The sequence below is a fragment of the Lutra lutra genome, chromosome 4, assembly GCF_902655055.1.
Source record: "Lutra lutra chromosome 4, mLutLut1.2, whole genome shotgun sequence".
Taxonomy (NCBI): domain Eukaryota; kingdom Metazoa; phylum Chordata; class Mammalia; order Carnivora; family Mustelidae; genus Lutra; species Lutra lutra.
The window spans coordinates 91302173-91328880 of NC_062281.1; the positions used below are offsets into that span (position 1 = coordinate 91302173).

Sequence of the window (26708 nt, forward strand, 5' to 3'; positions counted from 1 at the left end):
CTTTAGAGCTGTCTTCTCACATTCAGTTCTTTGTAGTCAAGGAAAAAGATTCCTTCTGATTTTGTTTTTAATTGCGTATATTCTCTGATTCCCAATTTTGAAGTGAAATATCTTTTCCTCTGCATGTAAGATAGGTTGCTGTGGTTACAGGCTGTAGGTGAGGTAGCCTCAAAAGGCCCCATCAGTCTTTTTGGAGTAAAAGGAGGAGGAGAGTTTTGGACCCAAATCTTTCAAGCTTATTTACCGTGTCAGCAGTTAAGAACAATTTAGTTACACAGACCTTATTACCTAAAAAGGTTGGTAAATACTGTGAATCAATAGAGTGTTTTCGCTAATGGGAAGTTTTTGGGGAATTAAATAGCCTTCTAAAAAATCCTTTATATTTGGTTTTTAAATATATAGTCTGGTTTATTTAAGATGTAACTCAGTCTCACTTCTTTTCCCTTCTGTTTTCCTTTCCTTCCTTTTCTTGCCCTTTTCCTATTCTGCCGGGCTTATATCTGGTATTAACAGATAACCTGAAGGCTCACAATAGCATTATCTGGATCAACTAACATTTATTATGTACCAACTACAAGGGTCTCTTATTTAATTTCATCTGCCAAGATGAAATATTCCTAGATTTTATGACTAGGGCCCTAGTAGTAAACATTTTCCAACACTTGGGTTCTGTAGTTCTTACCCCATTTTAATCCTTGCCACGACTCTTCTGTTATTAATTTCTGACCTGGCTGAGAAGTAAAGGGAAGAAAACTTTACTCTTTAATAGTGAGACCCTACCATGAGTTATACTAAGTACTTTATATATCACCTCACTTAATACTCATAACCGTTCAATAAGTTAGATACTCTTGTACCTATTTACAGATTAATTCATCTAAAATATTTATTACTGTTAATAAAGATATTTACCAATTCAGACAAGATATTTCAGTACTGTTGAAGTTGCTCAGGATATCACAGTGACTATCAGATGAGGTCCCTGCTAAGGCACAGAGAAGTTAAATAACTTGTCCAAGGTCACACAGCAAGATAGTGACAAAGCTAGGATTTACATACAGATCTGGTGAATTTCAGAGGGAATGTATGCAACTACTCTAACATGCTGCCGTTTATATATATTGCATGTTCTCTGTGATTATTTAAATAAATCAAGTTATAAAAATGGGTGCGACTCCCAGTATTTCTTTGTTTAAAAAATTTCTCCATGGGGTGCTGGGTGGCTCAGTCTGTTAAGCTTCAGTGTCTACCTTTGGCTCAGGTCATGATCTCAGGGTCCTAGGATAGAGCCCTGTGTTGGGCTCCCTGCTCAGCAGGGAGTCTGCTTCTCCCTCTGCCCCTCTTCACTACTCGTGTGCTCTGTCTCTGTAACAAAATCTTAAAAAAAAAAAAAAAATCAAGGGGTCTTTACATAATTAAAAAAAAAAAAAGGCTCTTCATGAGTCCAAGAGAGAAATCTGTTGGTGCTGATAAGCACACCTGCCCAATAATGCTTCTCACTTCCTCTCCCTTCTCCCCACTCCCTCTCCACTTGCTCATATCTGGGTATAAACTGGACAGTGTGACCTTCTTTGGCATGTGGATGTGTTTGTGTTTTGAGGACTGGGAGAGTTTTGTTTGTTTCCTTGGCTTCCTGAATGTTCCTTGCCCAATAATGCTTCTTACTTCCCCTCCTTTCTCCCCACTCCCTCTCCACTCACTCATACCTGGGTATAAACTGGACGGTGTAACCTTCTTTGGCATGTGGATGTGTTTGTGTTTTGAGGACTGGGAGAGTTTTGTTTGTTTCCTTGGCTTCCTGAATGTTCCTTGCCCACTTGCAAGTGCTTTCTTGTTGCATGATGGTGAGTAATGTGTTGTTAACGTTGTAATGTGGTCATACCAGTTGGAATATTTTTTTTCCTTTTTCTACCAGTTATCTCTGATGAGTATGTGAGTAAGGACTGTTGGGTCAGACTTGTCTTCTGCAGTTCATTCAAATAGAGAAGACTTTCTGTATTCAGAAGACCAGAAAATAGTCTTGAGGTTGGGAAGACTTAAAAACCAGTGTCTGGGGTGCCTGGATGGCTCACTTGGTTAAGCGTCTGCCTTTGGCTCAGGTCATGATCCTGGAGTTCTAAGATCAAGCCCCATGTTGGGCTCCTTGCTTAGCGGGAGTCTGCTTCTCCCTCTCCCTCTGCTCCCTGCCCCGCTCGTGTTCTCTCTCTTGCTCTCTCTCTCTCAAATAAATAAAATCTTAAAAAAAAAAAATCCAATGTTGTCTGACCAGCTGAAATTCAGTTTATGGGGCAGCTGGGTAGCTCAGTCAGTTAGCATCTGCCTTTGGCTTGGGTCATGATCTCAGGGTTTTGGGATTGAGCCCCACACAGAGCTCTCTGCTTAGCAGTGAGTCTGCTTCCCCCTCTCCCTCTGTGATCTCTCACTTTTGATCTCTTCTGAATAAATAAAATCTTTTTTAAAAATCCAGTTTTGTTAGTATTCTAGGTTTATTCATTAGCTAATGTGATCCAAGAGAGTTACTTGTTTTTGATTATGTCCATTATCACCATGTGCCATATCTCGGATGAACGGTGTTTGTTTGGGAGTTAGGAGCTTAAAAATAGGCACACAGGTTTTGTGGTAAGCATTACTTAGTACAAGCACTAAAAATGCTTAGGTCTGTGAGACTGAGAAGCTGAGTTCCAGTTGAGTTCTAGGGATTTATTAGGTGGGATCGAGGTAGTTAGTGGTAGAACTAGTGGGTTTTAGGGACCCAGGTCAGTAAAGGATTGGGATTTAGTCTTATCTGAGCATGACACATAAGGTTAATGAGGTGATTTATGTGGATGTGTCTAACCTAGTGCTTAGTACTTGATTGGTACAGAGTAAATATTAGTTAAATCTTTAAAGATACTTGAATGGTGAGTGTTGTCAGCTTGTCATTCTAGGGCAGCTTTCTCATCATTAACTATTCCTTCTTTAGAATAATATGTATTGATCATTTAACTGTGGGGAAACATTTGGAAATGGGATTGGGGTATCGAAGATTTATATCAGATTCTTGCTGAAACTGTGGTCTTTAACATACACAAATTGAAATCAGTTAGACCTAATTTAAAGGGAAGTTTGTGATTTTGCTTTGTTAGGGTCAATTCTATGCTTTTTTGATAGAAATAGATTCTCGATCCTGTGGTAGAGTTGAAAGTGCTTGTTTTTCAATTCCAATTAAACTCGATTTGGTTTTTGATATTTGAGATATTTGGCCTATGATGTTTCCTTTTATCCTCTGCATTTTTTTCAGTGATATATTTGAAGGTATTTTGTGAACTCCAAAGCTGGCATTTGTTATCACCACCATCACTACCAGGGAATGTGAAAATAAAATAATGTTAAAAATATCAATGGGATAGGACTCATTCTAACAATGGTTGGTTTCCTGGAGTAATTTCAAGGAGAGAACCTCAGAGGACAATGACTTGTGTACTAATTCATACCTTTTGTGCTTTTTGTGGAAGGGAAAAGGAAAAGCAGAGACTCGTCACCCTGAAAACTTGGCCTGGGGCTATGTGATCATGAAGGGTTGCCTGTAGTACTTAGATATACACTCTTGTGGCAACAGAGTTAAACAGGATTTGTCATGTTTGACATAGTCCATTCTACTGGAAGCATCTGTCTATATAGGAACCAACTCCTTCCAGTTCATTGATGAGATCAACTATATTCTGTTACTATGGATCCTATATTGATAAAATGTACCAGTCTAGGACAGTAATGCCTTCTAGAGTGGTAAGATTAAGGAAACAGTGCCTTTGACCAAAATACTTGGCTAGGTGTTACCATCAAAATCCCTTACAGTCAACTTCTGATGATTGGCATTCTTGGAGAAGAACATGGGATTTCAATAATTCAGAAGAGCAAGTTATTCAGTAGATTTTTTTTTAAGTATTTTATTTATTTATTTGACAGAGAGAGATCACAAGTAGGCAGAGAGGTAGGCAGAGAGAGGGGGGAAGCAGGCTCCCCGCTGAGCAGAGAGCCCGATGTGGGGCTCGATCCCAGGACCCTGAGATCATGACCCGAGCTGAAGGCAGAGGCTTAACCCACTGAGCCACCCGGGCATCCGGTTCAGTAAATTTTGAAAAGACTCTTACTTTTAAAAGTTTACTCTTCATCTTTTTCTGTCACCAGTGCCGGGAACTCAGTAATCTGTATTAAATAAAGGAAGTTAACCAATACCTATCTTGGGGTTTTCTCTTGAATCAGCCTGTTAGATGAACTTCTAGAAAGCAGGGACAACTTACTGGTTTGTGCATCCCCTTCACTTAGCAGCCTGCCTGGCTTGGAGTAGGTCCTTACTAAGTGCTTACTGAATGATTGAGTCAGGAAGTTCAGGTTTCATTATGGGAGAATTGCAGTGACCCAGTGCTATTGTGCTGATGGTGGCCCTTCCTAAGAGGAAGAAGAGATGTAGCTTTTCCACAAGTCAACATGAATCAAAGTGAATGTGAGGAAAGTGATTGCTTTGATGCTGCGGGCATTTTATTTACTCTTTCGGACAGGAAGAGGTCATGTGTTAAAAGTTGATGCTTTATTTCTCTCTTGGTTTTTATTTTATGTTGGATTCTATTTAAAATTTAATAATTGCTGTGATTCCATAATGGCTTATGAGAACTATATTGTAGCTTCAGACTATCAATAGAAAAGAAAAAGAAAAATCTATCCCTTTGTCACACTTAATTTTATCCTACCCTCTTGCTACACAACTTCAGACCTCGAGTATAGTGCTAGAAGAATATTTCCAAATCCAGTTTATATCGTTAGTGGTGATGAGTCAAACAAAAATGGGGATTTGATTTTAGCATGCCCTCATGATCATCTGTATAGATGATTTCCCTTAATATGGTTTGCTTAAGTGATTAAATTTCCTAATTATGCATCTTTTTCTTTGGTACACACCTGTAGAAGTAAGAGATTTATCTGGGTGGCAGGAAGAAAGGAAGTTTTCATAGATAAATCCACAAAGTAGATCACACGGAGAACTGAAAGTCATCGATACATGACAAGTCAGGTAAAGATTGCTAGAATTGGAGTCAAGAGGAGTGCCTGGGTGGCTCAGTCCATTAAGTATCTGACTCTTGTTTTTAGCTCAGGTCATGGTCTCATGGGTCAAGGGATTAAGCCCCGCTTTGGGCTCCATGTTTAATGGGAAGGAGGTGAACGTCTGCTTAAAGATTCTCTCCCCTTCTGCCCCTCGCCCCACTCTTGTGCACGCAGAAGCTCTCTCGCTCTCTTTAAAATAAATAAATCTCTAGAGAGAAAAAAAAGAACAGTAGTCAACAGATTTATGTTCTATTACACAGTTCTAGCACTAGTTAGCCCTGTGACTTTGGGCAAGTCACTTAATCTCACTCACCTGGTTCCCAGGATTCTCATCTGCAATTTGAGGGTATGGAATGAAGTAATCTCCTGGTTCTAAAGCCCATAGTTCCAGATAAAGTCTATAATTCCAAAGTGCCAAACAAGGAAAATAGACTGACTTTCTGCACCTCACCACCAGGCTTGTTCCACATTAGACTGAAATGTAAAAATAGAAATGTTCCCAGTCTATGTTCCCAGGTAGACTAGAAGTCAGATTATATTATATGCTTATAACTAATTTTATGTGCTTAAATATAAGAGGCGTGGTTGCTTTTATTTATTTTAAATTTTATTTATTTGTGAGAAGAGAGCACAGGGAGGGGAGCAAAGGGGGAAGGTGAGGGACAAGTAGACTCTGCGCTGAAAGTGCTTTAAAAGGTTTTTTTTTTTTTTTTTAGAAAGAGAGAGTGCACAGTGGTGGGGGTGGAATGGTGCAGAGAGAAGAAAGAGAGAGTCTTAAGCAGGCTCTGTGCTGGGTGTCTCAACCTGAGATCATGGCCTGAGCTGAAGAAATCAAGAGTCGGATGCTTATAACTGAGCCACCCAGGCACCCAAGGCTCGGTTGCTATTGGGATGCCCGGGTGGCTCAGTTGGTTAAGCATCTGCTTTCAGGTCAGGTCATGATCCCAGGGTCCTAGGATCGAGTCCCACATCTTCTGCATCGGCCTCCTTGTTCGGCGGGGAGCTTGCTTCTCCCTCTGCCTCTACCTGCCGCTCCCCCTGCTTGTGTTCTCTCTCTGACAAATAAATAAACTCTTTAAAAACAAATAAAGAAAAATTATTACCACCAATGGCACAACCTATACAGATGAAGGAGACCCAAAATTATTTGGGTCTCAGGATATCCTAGGCTGGATTTTCTAATTCCTAACTCTAACCTAGAAATAGAAATGTATGTGTATTGGTGGAGTTGGTGGGGAGGATGGGGTTAGTAGTGTGGATGAATATGGATAGTATTTTTAAAAGCAAAATAATAAAGAATTTCTTAGTCTGTGGAGTTTGCATGGGTAGACCAATTTGATTTTGTCATAAGTCCCTGTAGAACTAATATAAACCCTGTATTTAAATCAGGATACCTAGGTCCAAGCTCCTTGTTACCTGGGTATCACTTAAGCTTTGTAAGCTTCTGTATGTATGTATTTTCCATCAGAAAAGATGGGGTTAGAAATCTCAAAAAGAGTATTTAATTTTTAGAATTCTTATTAAATGAGGCCTTATTTGTGAAAGTGCTTTAAAAACAGAAATTACAGCAAAAGAGAAGCTATTTTTAATGAACAGACAGCTGTACAGATATATTTGCATAGACCTTGATTATGTGTATCCAGGGGGTGAATGATGACATTTGAAACCAGTAAATAATTCACAAGCCTATTTTAGATATAGATTAGCTCTCAGTCATCCATACACATGGCCTAGCTTGAATAATTTAGAATGACAAATATTTGTTACACATCTACTATGTGCCAAGCAAATTTTTAGGCCTGCTTAGAATTTTTTTAAGTATAAAAGAAAGGTGCCAACCTCAAGATCTTAATTCTTTTTAGAATGTATCTTGATTTCCATCTTGATGATCTCTTACACATCCTTTAAGATCCAGTTTGAGAAACCTTCCTAACCCATCCAGGTAAACTAGTTCTTATACCTCTTCCTACCCCACTGGGCATGAATAACATGTTTAGATTTCTCCCAGCAGACTGGAGTGCCCCAAAGGTAGGACTGTTGGCTTCTCTTCATTTGTATCTCTAAGGCCCTAGGGCAGTGCCTGGTACATGGTGGACCCAGTAAATTTTGATTTTGGGTAAATTTTGATTGAATGACGGATAATCAGATTGAAGAGATAAGATGCTAGTATCAGGAAGGCCAACTAATATTACAAGGCAGTATATGATAACAGGAAGTGGATTTTGCACATATGGGGCCTAGAGGAGTTCAAATGAGGTCTAGATAGGGCCAGGATAGATGTAACTATGAAATTTGCAGATGGAGAATTTTAAACATAATAATAGTAATAAAAGATAGCTTTCTTTGAAAGGAGTTATATAATTTTATAAAAGACAAATTTCTTTTTCTAATTGTTTGGGGCTCTTAAAAAATTAGTAGTTGTGTACTGAAGGAAGTTAATTTACCTGAAGGAGTTTACACAATGAATTAATTTCCTATGGATAACTAATAGTAGATAGTTCATAATTAGAATTTTTTTTTTCTTCTGCTATTTCCTTGAGTACAAGTTCTCTAATAGACAATAAAATGACAAGTATTTAAGAATCAAGAAGGGGAGAGAAGATTGTCTTCAAGTAGGGAATGTTGGTTGATTCAGAGAACGTGTTTTACTATTAGACTAGCCTTTGTTGGTTTGTAGTATTTATTTTTTTCTCCCATGTCAAAAGTTTAGTAATCAGAATCTTTATAAGGGCTTAAGTAGAACTTTTATTTTTACAGACCGTTCTTTTAAAAGCTGAGTGTACTAAGACTCAAACCTTGAACTATCTTTGACCCTCACTGAAAGAGAAAAAATTCGTTGTATGTGGCAAATAGAAATACTGGTCTGGATCTAAAAAAATAAACATTAACATGACTTTTGTTTCTATTCAAGTTACTGTTGTTGTGCCAATTTTATAATAATAGACTTTCTCTCTGACTCTCTCTACCCTTATTTTTCTAAAGGTCACTTCTGTTGTACACATCTTCTGAATTATTAAATTTCCCAAGTAATTGTAATCCAAGGAGCCTTTTGTCAGTAGCACTGAGAAGACAAATGCCAGTTCATAAGGAGTTCTCTGTGAACTTCTCCCTGATCTTTATATCAGCATTTGGCTGTTAATGGATTTGTCTGTTAGAGATTCATTTTGCTATTGGTAGGCCTGATTAAAAAAACAAACAAACTGGAAATTCTTGAAAAATAGTTAAATCTTGTTCTGACACATGCACATACTAGTGGTAGTTATAAAACCATGAAGCCAGTTCTTGAGTCCTTACTGGGTTGTATCCACAGTAGCATATAGTAAGCTAATAAATTGTTTTGGAATGGTAAATTATATGATTGAGCTTTTTGGGTTCAGTTTTTCTCTTAAGTTTGATTTAGGGAGAGTAAGTGGCTCTTCCTTGAGCATATAGTGTCGTGGAGGTAGAAAACAACCCAGAAATTGTGCAGGCTATGTAGGAGGAGATGTGAACATTTTTTCCCAAGAAATAGACAACATGCATGAGATTAAGAGAATATTATAAAATCTTTGAATCTGGAATGAGTAGTGTAGTAAGGGATAAACGTGGGGAGGTAGGGTTGGTAGATTAAGACATTAGAATTTCAGTAAATATGTGTCAGTTTGCTATTCCTGGAAATTTGGGAATGAATGGGCTATTTAGCTGTGTCTGTACATCAAGGAGAGGGCAGACAGTTTTCTTTTGCTCTTATTTTTGAGGGACCATCTGGTAGAAGGTATAGCCCAAGAAGTCCTTTCACAGCATTTTCTTGGAGGCTTAACGAATTTGAAAGACACTGGAATGGAAATGATGGACTGGGTCCTGTGTGCATGTGTTGACGGTGCCTTTGCAATGGCTGTGGGCCCGGAGGGTTTTTTGGGGATGAGTAGAGGGTGCTTTCGGAGGAAAGGTACAGGGGCTGTACTGGGTATTAGTGGAGCGAGGTGGAGTATGTCGAGGGAGTTAGGCAGAAGAAAGGCAATTGACCTTTTTTGAGGATTTACTTTGTGCCAGGCACTGTCCTAATGTATCTTCAGTTAGTTAATGCTAGCAAAAGGTCTGAAATGCAGATATTTTCTCCATTTGATACGTGAAGAAATGGAGGCACCAAGTGGTTATATTATTTACCCATAGTTCAGCCCTTAGTAGGTAGACTGGTATTTGAACCGAAATCTGTCCAAATCCAGAGCCAGTTCTCTCTGTTTCACTGTCTCTCTGTCTCTGTGTTGAAAGCAGTTGCAGCTGGGAGGGCAGACTGGCACATGGGTGGATGGCACATGCTTTTGCCATTCACCTCCCTGGACTAGGGGTGCTGTGGTGCAAGGGTCTGGCCTCTGGTTTCCAGTAGGCTGGGTTCATGAAAATCCTAGCCCTGCGGCTTTTTTGCTTTTTTCCATTTGTAATCTCAGGTGGATTACTTAACCTTTGTGGGTTTTAGCAATCTCATCTGGTGAGGTAGGGTTAATGATACAAACAAATCTCTTAGAGTTACTTGGAAGTTAAAATGAAATAATGTCTGAAGCTTTAACACATATTATTTCCTGTCACTTCTTTTTTTCCTTTTAGACCCATCTTTCTGTCTCTCGGTTGTAACATAGGTCTGCATAGGTCTCTTTGGTATGGAATTTGGTCATATTCTCTCTCTTTTTTTAAAAGAAGGATATATTTTGCTTCTTTCACTTGTAAGGACCCATTTTAATTAAGAACAATCTGCCAAGAGAGTCTTTCATTTTTCCCTCCCACCTAATCAGGAATTGTGTGAAATTTCTAAGAGTTTTTGTCCCTCCTCTTTCTCCCTGTCTGGATTCCTTGGGACTGACATCATAGACATGGAGGAGTCTCTGACCTTTGAAAATGCTTGACAGTCTTGAATGTTGTGGTTTTCCAGTGAGTTTTGGGAGGAGTTGGAGGGGACTCAGACACAGCTGTAGTGCATCACTAGGACTGGGAGAGGGTATAGTGTGAGAATGTGGACGCTTGGGGATGTAGTAGACGAGAAAATGTAGGGTCAGTAGTTTCTCAGGCATTTTAACTATTATTATAATAGTTATCCATAATCAGTGTTTAATTTTGGGTCATCTTTCTCCGTTACTAAATAGTTGGGCATGCAGAGCATGCAGACTGATTGTAATGTTAGTCTGAGTTAATGTTTAGGAAAAGAAACTTGTTGCAAATAATGTCATATAACAATCTTAAGCAAATGTCTTTGAGATGAGCCACTGTTTGAGACCTGCCTGTTTACAACACTGATTATCTGATTATCATCGATACTGGTGTGTGTGTGTGTGTGTGTGCACGGGCACCCGCGTATGCATGGTGGGGTACTGTACAAATATAATTCAGTTTATCTGAACAAAAACTGAGTGGCGCTTGGGTTTTAGGGATACAGGATGAACAAGACAAAATTCCTGCCTTCAAATTGCTCATGGTTTAGTGGGGGAGAGAAACGTGTAAATAGACACAAGTACTCTGTGGTGTGTAAATAAAATCACAGAGGTGTAATAGCAGGTGCAGCAGCAAGGAGGAAGAGAACAATTTAAGTTGGGAACCCAGAGAAAGTTTTACAAATGAGGTGGTACTCAAGGTAGTCTCATAGAAGAGGTAAGAAATCACTTGCTAGACCACAAGTAAATCCAGGCAGTGGGACAACATGGGCAAAGGAACTGAAATGTGAGCACATGGTGTACCTGGGGAATTACCAGGACAGAAGGGGGAATGGTGGCAGGTGAATGAGGCTGGAGAGTTAGGCAGAGCCAGATTGTGAAAGGATCTGATGCTTTAGTCATTAAAGAATTTAGAGCCGGGAGCTATAAGGCCTATTTGCATTTTAGATTGATCAGCCTCCACAAGCATCCAATGGCTGGAGAGAGGAAGAGGGAGAAATTAGGAAGCTGGAGTCCAGGTAATGAAAACCTGAGAGAATAAAATAGTTGTAGCTTATGAAGAGTGTGGGATGGATTTGAGAAATTTTAAAGGTGAAATGAGTAGTCCTTCATAAAGGACTGTTTGTGAATGAGGATAAGGTAAAAGAGCATTCCAGGGTGGCTCCCCCGGCTTTTGTGACTTGGCTAAGAGGACAGATGATGGTACCTTTTGCTAGAATAGGCAACACTGGAAGAGGGGTAGTTTGAAAGGGGGAAAGACAGAGATGAGAGAATGAGTTCATGCTTTTAACATGCTGAGTTTGAAGTGCATATGGGATTCCTAGGTGAGCTGGAGAGTTTGGGACTGTGAATACATTTTGAAGTCATCACCATTTGGTGTTCAGGGGCATGAATGAAATTCTCAAGGAGATGATATAAATTAAGAAGATGGAAGGCCTGAGGTAGAACCTTCAGTGCATTAACTCTTGGTTAGGAAGAGGAGTCCGCAAAGGTGACCAAGACATGGAGCCAGAGAGGCAGGAGAGTGATAAGTATCACGTGCTACAAAGAGATCATTTTAGATAAGCAGTAAGGATAATTGTGATCTTATTGTAAGTCAGTGCCATTCTTCTTCAATAGAAGCCCATTTTGGTAGGATGAGTACTGCATTTAGGTGAGAAAGTAACATGTGAATGTTGATTTTAGGGAGTTTTACAGGGTAGAGGAGAAGAACAGCTGGCAGGTAGGAACAGGGGAGTCAACCTAAAGGAACTCCTCTTGCTTTGTTTCATATTTTTTTCTATGAAGTTGAAGGCAAGGTCATGCGTCAGGAGTTAGGGAGTGATAAGAATTGGGTAGGAGAATACTGAAGGTGTGGCATAGTAGCTGAGAACATTGGTTGACTTGTCCCCAAGTCAAGCAGAAGGCAGCAGTGTTCCATGGAAAGTAATGAGACTGCCATTTATTTGTAGTTGGGTTCCTCTGCATGATTATTTGATCTTATCTTGCTCAGTAGGCCCAGGTAGTAGCAGAGAAGTTGAATGTGAGAGCCATCAGGTTGGGCAGATGAAATAGAAGAATAGTGGAACTAGTTTTTTACTGGAAAATAAGTGACCAGTCAGCAGGCTCACATTCAGTTAGGCAAGAAGGGACAAAGTGGCATCTAATCCACTTTTTTCCCCGCAGTCTTCACTGCTTTCCAGCTCACCATCGTGTCCCCTAGTTTAGCTCACCATCATGTTGTTGCAATAATTTCCACTTGTGTTCCTTCCACACTCTTCTCACTACAACCAGGGGGATCTTTTAATATTTCATGTGTGATCATGTCCTGCCCCTGCTTACAACAGTGACTTACATCAATGGCTTTTCATTATCTTTAGGATAAAATCCCCATGTTTAGTAGGGTCCACCAGGCCCCCCTCTTAATCCTCATTTTGTACCATTCTCACCTCTATGTTTCTTCCTGACATAGAACGTTGATAATATGTTTCCTCTGCTTGGAGCATTCTTTCTTTCCCAGTTTGTCCCTCCAATTCCTACTCATTCTTTTGTCCTTAGATGTAATATCACTTCCTTGGGAAAGCTTTTTCGGACTCCCTGTAGGAGATCACACCCACCTCTCCAGCATTTCTTTATTACAATTTTCTGTGAATTTTTTTTTTTTCTCCAGGCTGGAATCTTTGTGAGGATAAAGATTGTATCTGTCTAGTTGTGTTTCTAGTCCTGGTCATAGTGCACCTAACACATAGTAGGCACACCGTGATTTTTGTTGAATTGTGAACAAAGTAGTTAAGGAATTGGATGACTTGGTCTGAGGTGAGGATATATTGAGTTAAGGGGCGACTGGGTGGCTCAGTGGGTTAAGCCTCTGCCTTCGGCTCGGGTCATGATCTCAGGGTCCTCGGATCAAGCCCCGCATCAGGCTCTCTGCTCAGCGGGGAGCCTGCTTCTCTCTCTCTGCCTACCTGTGATCTCTGTCTGTCAAATAAATAAATAAAATCTTTGGAACAACAGAAAAAAAAACTTAAAAAAAAAAAAGATAGCAGGTTTAGTAGTAGAGAGGGAAAGCTGGAAGGACGATGAGACGGTAGCCAAAGTAAAATTTTGGATGTTGAAAATATAGAGGTGTAGTAGTTTTAGGAGATGGCAGAGTCCAGGACTGAGGTGCTGGAGTGGAGATGAAGGTCTTTGCATTTGATGAGATTATGAAACTCTTACAGCAGAAACATTGGATGGATGGTGTAGGTGGGTGTTGAAATTGCTGAGGAAAATGATAGGATTTAAAATGAGGGCAATATAAGGCAGGCATCTAAGTCTTTAATACATATAAGAGATAGGCACAGCCCTTTCCTATGTGAAAGAATTCAGTGGGTAAGAATCAGTCCTGTTTTGGGGTTCAGTAATGCCCTAGTGCCTTTGGAGGCAGTGTTACGGTATAGTAGAGCATGTGTCCAAAATATCTGGGTTCAGACTTTGGGCAACGCATCTGGTTCAAGCCTTATTTGTTTCTCTGTTAACACATTTTCTCTAATCCTTGTCTATGCAAATACTATCATTCTTGGGTATGGTTTTATTGTTCTGGAGAAGAGAACACAGGCCATTTTGTGGAAGTTACAGATCGGGGTGGGCTGGTGATTTAATTTAGAAAAGTATTTTGTAACGATTAGGTCTGTTCAAAGTAAGACGGACATGGTGGCAAAGGAATGAGTCCTCCATCAAGGCTTGTATCTATGTGAAGACTGGGTGCTTTCTCTGTCAAGAGATGTAAAAGAAGGATTGTCTTTTACATCTGCTTGGGGGCAGACATTGAATTAAGTAATCACTAATGTCTCATCCAGTTGGAGGACTGGAGGGTTTTGCCTCCAGTTGAGATTTGTCTAAACACCATTCAATCAACAGACGTTTGAGTGGCTCCTCTGTTTTGTTTGAAAGTTTAAAAGCCAGTATTTTCGGGGTGCCTGGGTGGCTCAGTAGGTTAAAGCCTCTGCCTTCGGCTCAGGTCACGATCCCAGGGTTCTGGGATCGAGCCCCATGTTGGGCTCTCTGCTCAGCAGAGAGCCTGCTTCCTCCTCTCTCTCTCTCTCTGCCTGCCTCTCTGCCTACTTGTGATCTCTGTCTGTCAAATAAATAAATAAAATCTTAAAAAAAAAAAAGCCAGTATTTTCTTTTTTTTCTTTCTGTGTGCTGAGACAGCCAAGGACTGTGTGTTTTAGGCCATGTTGTGGCTATTTCCCGTTTGGATTTTGAGAAGTGCCAGCCAAGTGTTGGTGGTGACATAACAGAAGCCACTGTCCTCCACTGCTGGGTGGGGTTCGGGTGGAGTCTGTGGCCTGCACCTGGAGGCATCAGATAGAAGAATGAATGTGCTGCCAGGAAGTTTGGTTTAGTGCTTTGAATTTTTTGGCAAGTCATTCTAGATAGTTTTGGACCTCTGAATTACTTCTCCAAAATAATTTTTTGAAGAAAGACCTACTGTATTGGCAAATGAGGTCTGTGATGCCGTGACGTTGATGGTTTTTTTATTGTCCTGTGTCTGGCTGGGAGATTGTCTACATGCCCATGGCTTAATCAACTCTTCTCTCTTCTGCTGAGCATCTTTTTGCTGATTGCTATTTGTCTGCTTACTGTATATCTCCCACAGTCTTTCCAGAAAGTTATTAAAGTGGCTCTACTGAGTTCCTTTGAATATTTTTTTTTAAAGAGAGAAGATTGAAATTCATTTTGAAGCTATGCTCTTGGTTTTGGATTAGTCATACTTTCAAGTTATTTGGGTTGCAGCCATCTCCTGTGACCTCTAAGAAGTGACCGAAATGGGCTTGGAGAAGAAGTTCTTGCTTGTATTAGGGGAGGGAGAAACCACTCATTCATTTATGAATTCTGAAGGAATTTAATTCTTAAGTATAAAATGTAAGGAACTAGTTTATTTTATAACTTGACATTTTGAATTTGAGGTTGTTAGGCCAAAAGTTCCCTACGTATTGGCAGCATTTTCTGACAATTGGGATATTGAAATGGAAGGAAATTAGATATCGATAATACACAGACTAAAAGAGAATGTCAGGATCATGGTTTATAAGGCTATAGTGAACTGGAGAAGTTCATTTTTTAAACCTGGGAAGGATCTGAGAGGTCATCGAATTCAAGTCTAGGATAAACAAGAGGCACCTGAAACCCTGTAAGTAATTGGACCAAAGCCAACTGGCTAACGTATATAGGTGTGGGTAAAAATCTTAGGATACAGGGATGGTGGAACTAGTGACAGTTCAGTACAGATGTCTCTTCAGAAAAGAGAGTTTCTGGGGGCGCCCGGGTGGCTCAGTGGGTTGAGGCCTCTGCCTTCAGCTCAGGTTATGATCCCAGGCTCAGGTTATGATCCCAGAGTCCTGGGATCGAGCTCTACATTGGGCTTTCTGCTGGGCGGGGAGCCTGCTTCCTCCTCTCTTTCTCTGCCTGCCTCTCTGCCTACTTGTGATCTCTGTCTGTCAAATAAATAAAATCTTAAAAAAAAAAAAAGAAAAGAAAAGAAAAGAGTTTCTGAAACTTGGAGAAATGGATTGGGACCATGGTAGACTCTTAGAAATTGAGGGGTGATAGGAAGTCCGAAGGACCCTGGAATTTCTCATTTGCTAAGTTAAGCCAAAAATGGATTGGTTTGGTGGTGGCTGGTGTGGAGGTTCACTTAGTCATTTAATCATTTACTTATCAGGCATTTATTGACTGCCTGCAGTGTTGTAGATGCTGTGCTAGGTGCTAGGTGTTGGGGCTACGATAATGACTAAAACACATCCCTGCACTCAGATTAGTGACTTGTTGGTTTTATGACCCACAAATCATTGCTCTTTATTTGCTTAATATTTCTAAGGAATGCAGAAAATCAGGATCTGATCATACCACCAAACAAGCTGTGTCGTGGGATTGGTGGAGGTCTGAAGAAAAGGGATCTGAGTCACCCTTAGACTTTAAGTTGTTTAGGAGGAGCTGTTTCTGCAGTCACCTGAGTCACCTTTTACTTTGAGAATTCTACTTTTGGTCTTCTCTAAAAGGCAAGGGATTGGTGGTTGTGGCGGGGCAGGTGTGTTATGGTTGCTTTAGGATCAAGCCCTCTTTTCCAGAGAACCTGTCTAATGTGGTAGAATTGGTCAGAGATTGTTCTTCACTCTGTTATTGCTTCCTCAGCTGGGACTGCTAACTTTAAAGGAATGTGGATTGGTGCCAGGCTATCAGGTCAGGGACAGAGTTTCTGCCAAAGTCAAGTCTGAAAGAAGAGATCTTTTTCAGGTGAACTTACTTGGCTCACTTGTCCACAGTGGAGAAAGGCATATTTCCTGGGTTCATGAAATTAGTGGGCAAAAATTAACTTTCGTGTACCTTGGAGATCTCCACTCTGCTTTGTGTAAAAGCTTATTTTATTTTGAGTAGTTTAAGCTTGATCAGCTTGCTCCTTCCATGTCTTCAGCTAGCCTCAGAACACTAGTCAACTCTAAAGTTTTTCAGTGTATAGTATTCATTTGTTCATTTATCCATTCATTCAGCACATATTTACTGAGGGCCTGGATGCCACGCACTATGCCAAGTGTTACATGCTGAAGACACAGTAATGAACAAGACAAGCATTGAACTTTCAAGAAACTGACATTTTAGAGGGGGAGCCTAGACAGCAACCTACTAAAATAATTTCAGGTTAAATCAAGTGCCAACAAGGAAATAAACAAGGTGGGGAGTTCTTCAGGGTTGTAGTCTGCTGCTTTCTTCCATTAGCAAACTGATGGATGGAAACAGAATACTCTAGAGAGGTAGAAGAAAAGCATTATACTCAGAATGACATTAGGTCTGTGATTAATTTAGTAGTTAAGAAATTAATGAGGGGGGGTCACTGGGAGGCCCTTGTGGGTTAAAGCCTCTGCCTTTAGCTCAGGTCCTGATCCCAGGGTCCTGGGATCGAGCCCCGAGTCGGGTTCTCTGCTTAGCAGGGAGCCTGCTTCCCCCTCTCTGCCTGCCTCTCTGCCTACTTGTGATCTCTGTCTGTCAAATAAATAAATAAAATCTTAAAAAAATTAATGAGGAATTAGGAAACTAAATGTTGCTCTTCACAATAAATTCAGCTGAAATGAATGAGCCAGAATCGTTTCTCCATTTGGTAAGGAAGCTGCTGAAATTGGGCTATGATCATCCTATTTCAGTGTAATTTGAGACTTATGTGTTTATTTCCTCCTCAGGTGGAGGGCTGAATTTTGATCTATGTCCACCCTACCTCAGCTGCCTGAAAGTACTTAATGATCACATGACCCTGGACATGGATGCTGTCTTGTCAGATTTTGTCCGTTCCACAGGCGCAGAGCCTGGGCTGGCCCGAGATCTCCTGGAAGGTAAGGAGTCACGAGGGGAAAGATGAGAAGAAAGAAAGTAAAATGCAATGTTTATTGTTAGGATGTCTTGGAACATTTAAAGGTGATCAGAAAGATACTTTTTGTGTGGCCGGCCTTACATTTAAGTTGCTTCTAATAATCCACCTATGTGTGACTCACCATAATTTTAAAATGCAAAATCCCCTTTCACCTTGAATTTTTGGTGTAGCTTTCTCCATTGTGAATGTATGCTCAGGTAATGCAAGTGAAATTTTATATTAATCCACTAAAAGTACAATTCCATATCTGTAAGTCTTTTTCTTTCTATATAAATGACTTTAGGATCGTTTGTGGCTTTGTTTCTTTCCTTCCCTAATTTGTATAGGTGACTCTGTGTAGAGTGAATTAAGTTAATGTTTTTATTTTGCTACCTTTGTTTATTTAAATCTGTATGTACACATAAGTGTGAGCGTTCTGATTTTAAGGTCTTTAAGGCTTGGAATCAGGTCAGTAGAATTCTTTGTTTGGAGTCATAATTAACAGATGTTTTTTGAGGATGGAAATATATAATGACAGATCGCTAAGCCTGAAGAGAAATGGAAGATCCAGGTTTAGACTCCAGTTTGCTAATTCAGTAGGACTCTTCCCTTGACTGGCATTTTTGGTTTTATTTCCTACTACCTTCTCCTCCTTATGCTTCAGCCTGGCCCAACTTGTCACCTTTTCCTAGTCATATTAAGTTGTTTTCTAAGTCTGCAGTGTTCTTTCCTTCATTATTCTCCTGAAATTCTCCTCATCCTTCAGGATTCAGCTCAAATGCTTCCTCTTCCTCTTGTAACGTGTGTTGAATGCTATATGTGTGAAGTACTTGAGATATATTATTTTATTCTTACAGTCACTCTACAATGTAAGTTTTATTATCCCACTTTTACAGTTTTAAAAACTGAGGTTCAGAAAGTTAAGTGGGATTTGAGCTCAGGTGATCTGATTTCAGAGGCTGGCTCTTAACAGTTATGTTACAGTTAATATTTGTGTAATCTCTTTCTCTCACACACACATGTGCATACATTTCTGTGCTGTGAAGGAAAGGTTGAAGGTACTATACGAGTGTAAGAGATAAACCTAATTTAGATACAGGGTGCAGAAAGGCCTTTCTAAGGAAGTGACATTTGAGCTAAACCCAGAAGGGTGGGTGGGAGTAGGAGCAACACTAAAGGGACAGAGAAGAGACTGTTGATATAGAAGCTTACACAGGGACCTAAGGTGAAAGAGTTTGGCACTGGGTAGGAAGAGTGAGGCAAGAGTGGTAGGAAATGAGTAGAAAAGGCAGGAAGCAGAATTTGGGGCCCTTTGTAGACGGTGGTAAGGAGTTTAAATGTCATTCCGTGTTTAGTCGGAAGCTGGTGAAGGCTTGTAATCAGGGGAATGATGTGATGGGATTTGAATTTTGGTTGAAGGATATGAAACAGATTGGATTGTGGCCAGAGAAGTGATCAACCCAGTTAAGACTGTTGGTACAGTTGAGGTAAGAGATGGTGGTGGCCTGAAATACTGTAGTGTCAGAAGAGAGAAAAGTGGATGGATTTAAGATAGAACTTAGAAGGGAAATCAAAGGGCCTGATCTTCATTTTCTCCCTGCTTCTGTCTTTATCTCTTGCTTTTCCCTTTAAAAGTTAACTTTGATGTAAAGAACGAATTCGAGAGGGTACATGCTAGGGGAAGAGAGATTAGCTGAACCTCTCCCAAAGACCAGGGAACAATCTTGAGGGCCTGCATGGGAACAGTAACAATAAAAATGGACAAAAAAGAATAGATTTGAGAGAAGTTTCATGAGTGCAAACATTGACTAGATAGGGCAGAGAAGTAGTTGGGTCTGAGTAGTGAGGAGCTGAATTTTCTGATGGAATTTTCTGGCCTGGAGGGCTTGTGATACCATTACCAATTTGAGGAATAGAGAAAGAGAAGACGAAGCAAGTCCTAAGAAGGAGAATGATGGACATTCAGTTTTGGACAAGTTGGCTGTTAGGAGCTGATTTTAAGGAGTTTACCACACAACTGCAAATACAGAGCCAGTGTTCAATACATGTTCTGTATTTCCAACTGTGTGGTAAACATTCATTCATTTATTTGTTGAGTCAGGACAAAAGTCCTTCATTTTTCAACAGATATGTATTGAGTACCTACTGTGTGCCAAGTTCTAGGTGCTGAACAAAACAAAACAAAAATCCCAGCCCTTCTGTTCTAGCAGGAAAAACAGTCAATAAATAATAAACATGATAACCAAATCATTGTAAAGTGTGTGTTAAGGTGTGAAGTGCTATGGGAAATGATGAGGCAGGTTGTAATTTTTACTTGGGTAGTTAAGGCAGGCCTTGTTAAGAATGTGACATTTGAACAAATATCTGAAAGAGTTGAAGGATTGTCTGTGTAGATAAATTGGGAAGAGAGCCTTCCAGGCAGCGGGGAGATTGTTGAAAAGGCCATAGGTGGGAGCAGTCTTAGCATGTTTGTGGAACAGTAAAGAGGCCAGAGCCACTGAAGTGGTGTGAGTAAAGGGATTTGGAACAAGTGGTGAATGTAATGGCACAGAAGTAAATTCATCAGGTATTAATGATTCATACAGCCTAACTGGAAAATCAGAGTAATAACAAGATATCACAGCAACAGCAATAAAGACATATATAAAACTTTATGTGGGGGCGCCTCGGTGGCTCAATGGGTTAAAGCCTCTGCCTTCGGCTCAGGTCAGGATCCCAGGGTCCTGGAATCAAGCCCCACATCAGGCTCTCTGCTCCGCAGGGAGCCTGCTTCCTCCTCTCTCTCAGTCTGCCTCTCTGCCTACTTGTGATCTCTGTCTGTCAAATAAAATCTTAAAAAACAAAACAAAAAAACACTTTCTCTGTATTAGTGCTTTTAATTCATTTGATCTTCATAACAGTCCTACATGGAATCATCTCCACTTTCACAGCCAGGGAAATTGAAGCACAGAGAAAAGGCTGGAGAAGTAGGCCAGGTCATAGAAAGTCTTGAATGTCAGACACAAGGGCCTAGAATTTACTCTGTAGGCAATGGCAGGCAGTTAGCAGTTTTGATTCTGGAACTAAAATGAACGACAGAACTGAAACGGAACAGAACTGTGCTTTGGAAAGATTAATCTCATGGGATACTTTAGAGTGGATCGGAGGTGGAACAGTGGATGATAGGAATTGAACTGAGGGGGTAGCAGGTGGAATAGAATAGAAAGAAATGTGAACAATCATATAATATATTATTTACTGAATAATATAACTGGAGAAAGCAACAGAAAAATCCAGTATGACATTTAGGGTCTTCTCTTCAGTAGAGTAGTGATTCTTAAATTTGGGGGCAGTTAACAGTTCCTTTTGGTAATGTGATGACAGCTGTCAGCTTTTTTTCTTTAGAAAAATGCATGTACTTATACCTTTGTATATAGTTCTGTATGGTGTAGGACATTATAGTGCATGCATGTCTAGGCTAAGCACTCTCTGGATCTCAGAATCGAGAGACCTGGGCTTTAGTCACACTTCTCTGTGGTGCAAGCTAGCTGTGCATTTGGGCAAGTCACTACTTCTTTAGGCTTCCTCTGTTTTATCTGTGGCCTCTGTGGGCCCTTTCAGATCAGAGACACAAATTTTCAATGCTCACAGAACTGACTTAGGAAGGACAAGTAAATAAAGAAATTGTGGTATTGCAGACTGAAGTATTAATGAAGAAAATCAGGAACAGGAGAATGGTGGAAATGCGCATGAATTTTGCTTGTTAGTTTTGAGAGGGTGGTTTGAGTGATTGTTTTATGTCTTTCCCCAGTTTCCCTGTACTCTACCCATTTCATTTTTTGCTTTGTCTCCTGCCAGGAAAGAATTGGGACGTGAGTGCTGCCCTCAGTGATTTTGAACAGCTACGTCAAGTCCATGCTGGGAACCTGCCCCCACCCTTTAGTGAAGGGAGTGGTGGTTCCAGGACCCCTGAGAAAGGGTTTTCGGATAGAGAGTCTGCCCGCCCTCCCCGACCCACCCTGCAGCGTCAGGATGACATCGTTCAAGGTACTGGGGTAACTGAGGGCTGTTTCTGTAGGCGGGAGTAGAAAGGAAGTGAGGGGACTGCTAAATGGAGCCATCCTTTGGAGATGCTCCTATTCCTCTCCCTGCTCCCTTGACAAACTGTTCAGAGGTGGCCTCAGTCTGTTTTGGTGCAGGAGCCCCGCACTGTCCCACTGTTTCTTGAGTATTCCCCTCTGTGAAGGCCTTTTTCACTACTGGGAGGGAAATGGATAAAGGAGAACAATCTAGTTGTCGAGATAAAGTACATAAATGTAGAATTCACAGGATCACGCCATCTACCTCTGAGGTTAATATTTGTCAGTATGTATCAAAATTTTGAAATGCATGTATACTTTGACTTAGCAATTTGATTTCTAGGAATTTATCACATATGTGTATGTGCACGTGGAGATATAAATATAGATATATATATCTATCTCCTTTAAATAAATAGACCTCAGTGGGCACATACACATATGCAGCATAAAGCTTAAAAGTTAAAGCTTGAAAACAATATTTAATGTCCATTAGTAGAGGAGTAGTTAAATAAAATTGTTTATGTTGCGGAGTACTCGCAGCCACTGGAAAGAATTAGGTAGAACCTGATGTGCTGTTTTTAAAGTCTCTAAAATCTATTGAGAAGGGTAAGATGCAGTGCAGTTTATATAGTATGTTCTTATTTATGTTTTTAAAACATAAATCATTTTAAAAATGATTTTAAAAGCTATACGGGCTTTCTTAAAGAGATTTATTTATTTATTTTAGAGAGCAAGAGAGAGAGAGAGAGTGCGCACAGGGGGAAGGGCAGAGAGAGAGGGAGAGAGAGTATTAAGTAGACTTCACTCCAAGCACAGAGCCCCATGCAGGGCTCTATCTCATGACCTTGAGATCACAACCTGAGCTGAAACTAAGAGTCCATCGCTTAACTGACTGAGCCATCTGGGCGCCCAAAGCTATGTGTGTTTCTATGTGTATAAAAAATTCTAGAAGGATCCAAAAGTTTGCCTCTGGGGAAGGAATCAAAAATTTTGAATAAAGGGGAGATTTCTTTGTAATACTTTATATCTTTTGATAGTGTTTTGCTTTTTTACCATGGGCTTATGATACTTTTAAATACCTAAAAAAATCGTTTAAAAAATAACATCACTATAAAATAACTTTAGACAACTCTTGACTGACTTTGTATGCCATCTCTGGCAAGTATTGGATTAAGAACTACTTCTCAACACAATTTTTAGCTTTCGATAATCTTTATATATAAATTCAAGTCATGCAAATGGATTGTAATATGACACTGGGCAGATTATGATCGCAGACTATCTCATGAGGAATTATAAGTGCCATGTAATCAAAACAAATAAGGATGCCTAGGTGGCTGAGTTAGTTGGGTGTCTGCCTTTGGCTCAGATCAGGATCCTGGGGTCCGGGGATCGAGTCCTGGATCCAGGATCCAGGCTCCTTGCTCAGTGAAGAGCCTACTTCTCTCTCTGCCTGCCCCTCCCGCTGCTTGTGCTCTCTCTCTCTAACAAATAAAATCTTAAAAAAATAATAATTTGGGGCACTGTGTACATTACTATCTTTCTCTAGTATATTGAGAATGACTGTACCTATACATTTCTGACAAATATGAATCCAGAGAAGTTGTAGTAAATAATGTAAATAAATGCTATTAATGGTAGATAAGAAAGTTTCCAGATGTGTAAGATTTATCATTAATTTTTTTTATGATTATTTATTCGTGAGAGAGAAAGAGGCCGAGGCAGAGGGAGAAGCAGGTTTCCTGCTGAGCAGGGAGCCCGACACAGGGCTCAATCCCAGGACCCTGGGATCATGACCTGAGTGAAAGGCAGACGCTTAACTGATTAAGCCACCCAGGCACCCTTATCATTAATTTTCTATAATGGAAAGTCTTTCCTGTATTCTCCAAAACTGTGAAGATTATCAGAGTGATTATTTGATGCAGTCTAGCAAAGTGAAACCCCATTTCCCTTATTGCCTCTTTTTCCTATCAGTGACCAAGTTGCCAAATGAATGAGTCCCTGTTATGTTGGGAAATGGAAGTGAAAGAAGACAGAGTCATGGGGAGAAGTTCAGGCAAATTTTTTTAAAAAAGGTAGAAAGAGGAATGTATATTTGGTGCTAATATAAGTGCCTGCAAAAATACTACTCTCCATACTTCCCCACTTACATTTGGATTGAGAAAGAGGGTTGGGAAGTTTGGTAGCTAGTTCGACTCACAGTTTTTCCCTGCCTTGTCAAGGGGTGATCATCACCACATGAGTGGAACGTTCTCTGGGCTGTGTATGTTCTAAGGTAACTCCGTTTCTCATTGCAGAAAAACGCCTGTCTAGGGGCATCTCCCACGCCAGCTCCAGCATTGTTTCCCTGGCCCGGTCCCATGTCTCCTCCAATGGTGGGGGTGGGGGGAGCAGTGAGCACCCCCTGGAAATGCCCATCTGTGCCTTCCAGCTTCCAGATCTCACTGTGTATAATGAAGACTTCCGCAGCTTCATAGAGAGAGACCTTATTGAACAGTCCATGCTGGTTGCCTTGGAACAGGCAGGTCAGTGAGTGCTCTTTTTCATGGGCTTTTCCCTCTGCTCTGCACTGGTAGGCAGCCACACGGAGGGGCTGGCCTTGACCAGTAGCTTCTAGTTCAAGTCTGGGAGCTGACTGCAAAATCCTGAGTTGGTCAGATCAACATGTACTGAGCTAGGTGCTTCTTTTTGGGACACAAATTGGACACTTCTTTTAAAAAATTATTTTTATTAACATATAACGTATTATTTGCCCCAGGGGTACAGGTCTGTGAATTGCGAGGCTTACACATTTCACAGCACTCACCGTATCACATGAAATTAGACACTTTACCCTGGAAATTTCCTATTTGATGGAAGGGAAACCAGATATACACATGAAAGGCCCAGGAATCAATACCTAAAAATCCATACATGGGGGAAAAAAATAGAAATAAATTATAATTGGCTCTGGAGCACCCTTGTGACCAGAAAGAACCAATACTACAGATGATGCACAATGGTGATTAATTTAAAAGTCCCATTTGTTTACATGAGCTTTCCCCAAAGATTTATCTACCTTTACAGTTATGTTTGTCTTAAATTACTGTTAAAATTAGTTAATATGGTGGGGCGAGGCTGCTTGAATTCTGGGAAAAGCTAATCAGGTGTTAAACTTCTTAGAAGAAAGGCTGGGGGCTGGTAGGTGGGGGCATGGGAAAGAAGCTTGTGTTTTTCCTTTGCACCCTTCTATAGTAACTGTGTGCCTCTCTATACTTTTTTTAAAAAGTTAGCAAGTTACCTGGCTAGTGAGATTATAGGCCAGTTTTTCTTTCTGTTGACTTTTCAGTAATTCAAGGAGACTTTGAAGTGTGATTCACAAAATATTTTCCTCATGTGAATAATGGGAAGAAGGATGACTGTACAGAATCGAGGCTCATTTTCTAAGGCGTTTCATGTTCTATCTTGTTGCGCACGTCTTTAAAGTCCTACCACATACAAGCCGACATGCTGTCATATGTGCAGATGATACCTACGTGACCCTGTGAATACATGCTTTGGGTTGTTCTTCTTTTACTGATGATGGATTTGTGCTGAGCTTCATTGTTATGATGTTTACTGGTCTCCTGAGCAGAGTGAAGGAGTCAGAGCCAGACCAGGTGACCAACACAGATTTTAACCTATGACCTGGGCCCCATCATCTAACCCAGACTTGCTCAGTCTCAGCACTGTTGACATTTAGGACCAGATAATTCTTTATTGTGTGAGGTGCCTGGTACATTATATTTTGTTTAGCAATCTCTCTGGCCTCTACCCATTAGATGCCAGTAGCATCCCCCCACCATTTGTAACAACCAAACATATTTCTAGATATTGCCAAATGTCCCCTTGGATATTGGTTAGATCAGGGGTCCCCATGTAAGAACTGCTGATCTCACCAATCATGTTCTTCAGGTTCTGATTGACTAGGTGTAAGTGAAGAAGATATAAGAAGTAGCAGTATTCTGGGTTGGCTTCCTAGAGGAGGCAAGTTTGGAGTCTGTTAGAGAGCTAGGGAAGTGGGAAGGGCTTTATGGATAATCTCCTCTCCTTTTCCTCCTGTTTCCGTAGGGCGTTTGAACTGGTGGGTGAGTGTGGACCCTACCTGCCAAAGGCTGCTTCCTTTGGCAACTACTGGGGATGGAAACTGCCTCCTGCATGCAGCCTCTCTGGGTGAGTCTTGAAAATGGTGTTCCACACCCTCAGAAAGAAAGCAACAGAATTTAGATCTCATGTGCAGGACTTAATCCACTAACCTTGATCTTAGGCAGAAGTGATCGTACAGCGTGTGTGTGTGTGTGTGTGTGTGTGTGTGTGTGTGTGTATGTACATGTGCATGGGTGTGGGCATGTAGGAGGGGATGGAAGAGAGCCCTGCCCTGGCTTTTCAGTCTCTTGTTCAGGGATCATATGTAGAACATAGGATTTAGCAGGGGTCCCACTTGGAGAGCTACCCTGCAGAAGTATTGAGCAGTAAGTATGTAAGCAGGATAAAGCTATATGTGTATATCATTCTCCTTAATATTTATTCTTTTGGTATTTAAAAAAGATGTTTTCATCAGTTTTTGTGAGATTTGTTTAATTATAAAACTTATTTATAATTCAGTATGTTTTTTGCCTTAGATTTTAAAAAAGTCCTCATTTTCCAACCATCCCTCCAGCTTTGATGCTGATTGTCATGTGCCAGACCCATCTTTTCTGCTGCTACTCTGTATTTTAGTTTGTTAGACTTGCATATTAGTAAGGGGCTTTCTGTCAGGAGTTTGTAGGATGTGGTGTATCCCCCACTTGTAAGTTCCCAAAGTTTCTGAACCTCCAGAGTAGGAACATCTTTTCACCTCTCCCCTAAGTCACAGGGGTTTCTTTGAACCTGGCCTTAAGCCTGATTTCCTTGCTGCTAGGGTATGTGCATCATAATTAATAAAGGTAAGGTGTCCTACTGTATGTTTCCTTGCCACAGGCATGTGGGGTTTCCACGATCGGGACCTGATGCTGCGGAAAGCTTTGTATGCACTGATGGAGAAGGGAGCCGAGAAGGAGGCATTAAAACGGCGCTGGAGGTGGCAGCAGACACAGCAGAACAAAGAGGTAAGGGAGTTTGGGTGGGAGCACCTTGTCCTCCAGAGTTGGCTACAGGAAATGCTCAGTGCGTACCAATAGGCAGTGTCTCTCGGTGCTTAATTTGTGGTACTCCCCTTGTAATCCTGGAAGTTGTAGGAAATGCAGAAGACACCACAGGGCCCATGCCTTTCTGATAGAGTCATGAGAACTAGCATGGAGAAGCTGA

The 26708-nt window shown here is 40.7% G+C and overlaps 1 protein-coding gene across 2 annotated transcripts in view; it reads left to right on the plus strand.

The window, feature by feature from the left end:
• The window catches only part of OTUD7B (OTU deubiquitinase 7B), a 54854-nt gene that overhangs the window by 14331 nt on the left and 13815 nt on the right, over nucleotides 1-26708 (plus strand). The window contains exons 2-7 of one of the 2 annotated variants that reach the window (XM_047724124.1): nucleotides 14662-14867; nucleotides 17177-17326; nucleotides 21181-21369; nucleotides 23702-23929; nucleotides 25494-25595; nucleotides 26382-26509. In XM_047724124.1, the coding sequence (XP_047580080.1) occupies nucleotides 17242-17326; nucleotides 21181-21369; nucleotides 23702-23929; nucleotides 25494-25595; nucleotides 26382-26509 (732 nt within the window). In that variant the 5' untranslated portion in view covers nucleotides 14662-14867; nucleotides 17177-17241. The remainder of the gene's footprint in view (nucleotides 1-14661; nucleotides 14868-17176; nucleotides 17327-21180; nucleotides 21370-23701; nucleotides 23930-25493; nucleotides 25596-26381; nucleotides 26510-26708) is intronic. The other variant, XM_047724125.1, reaches the window with a different exon arrangement.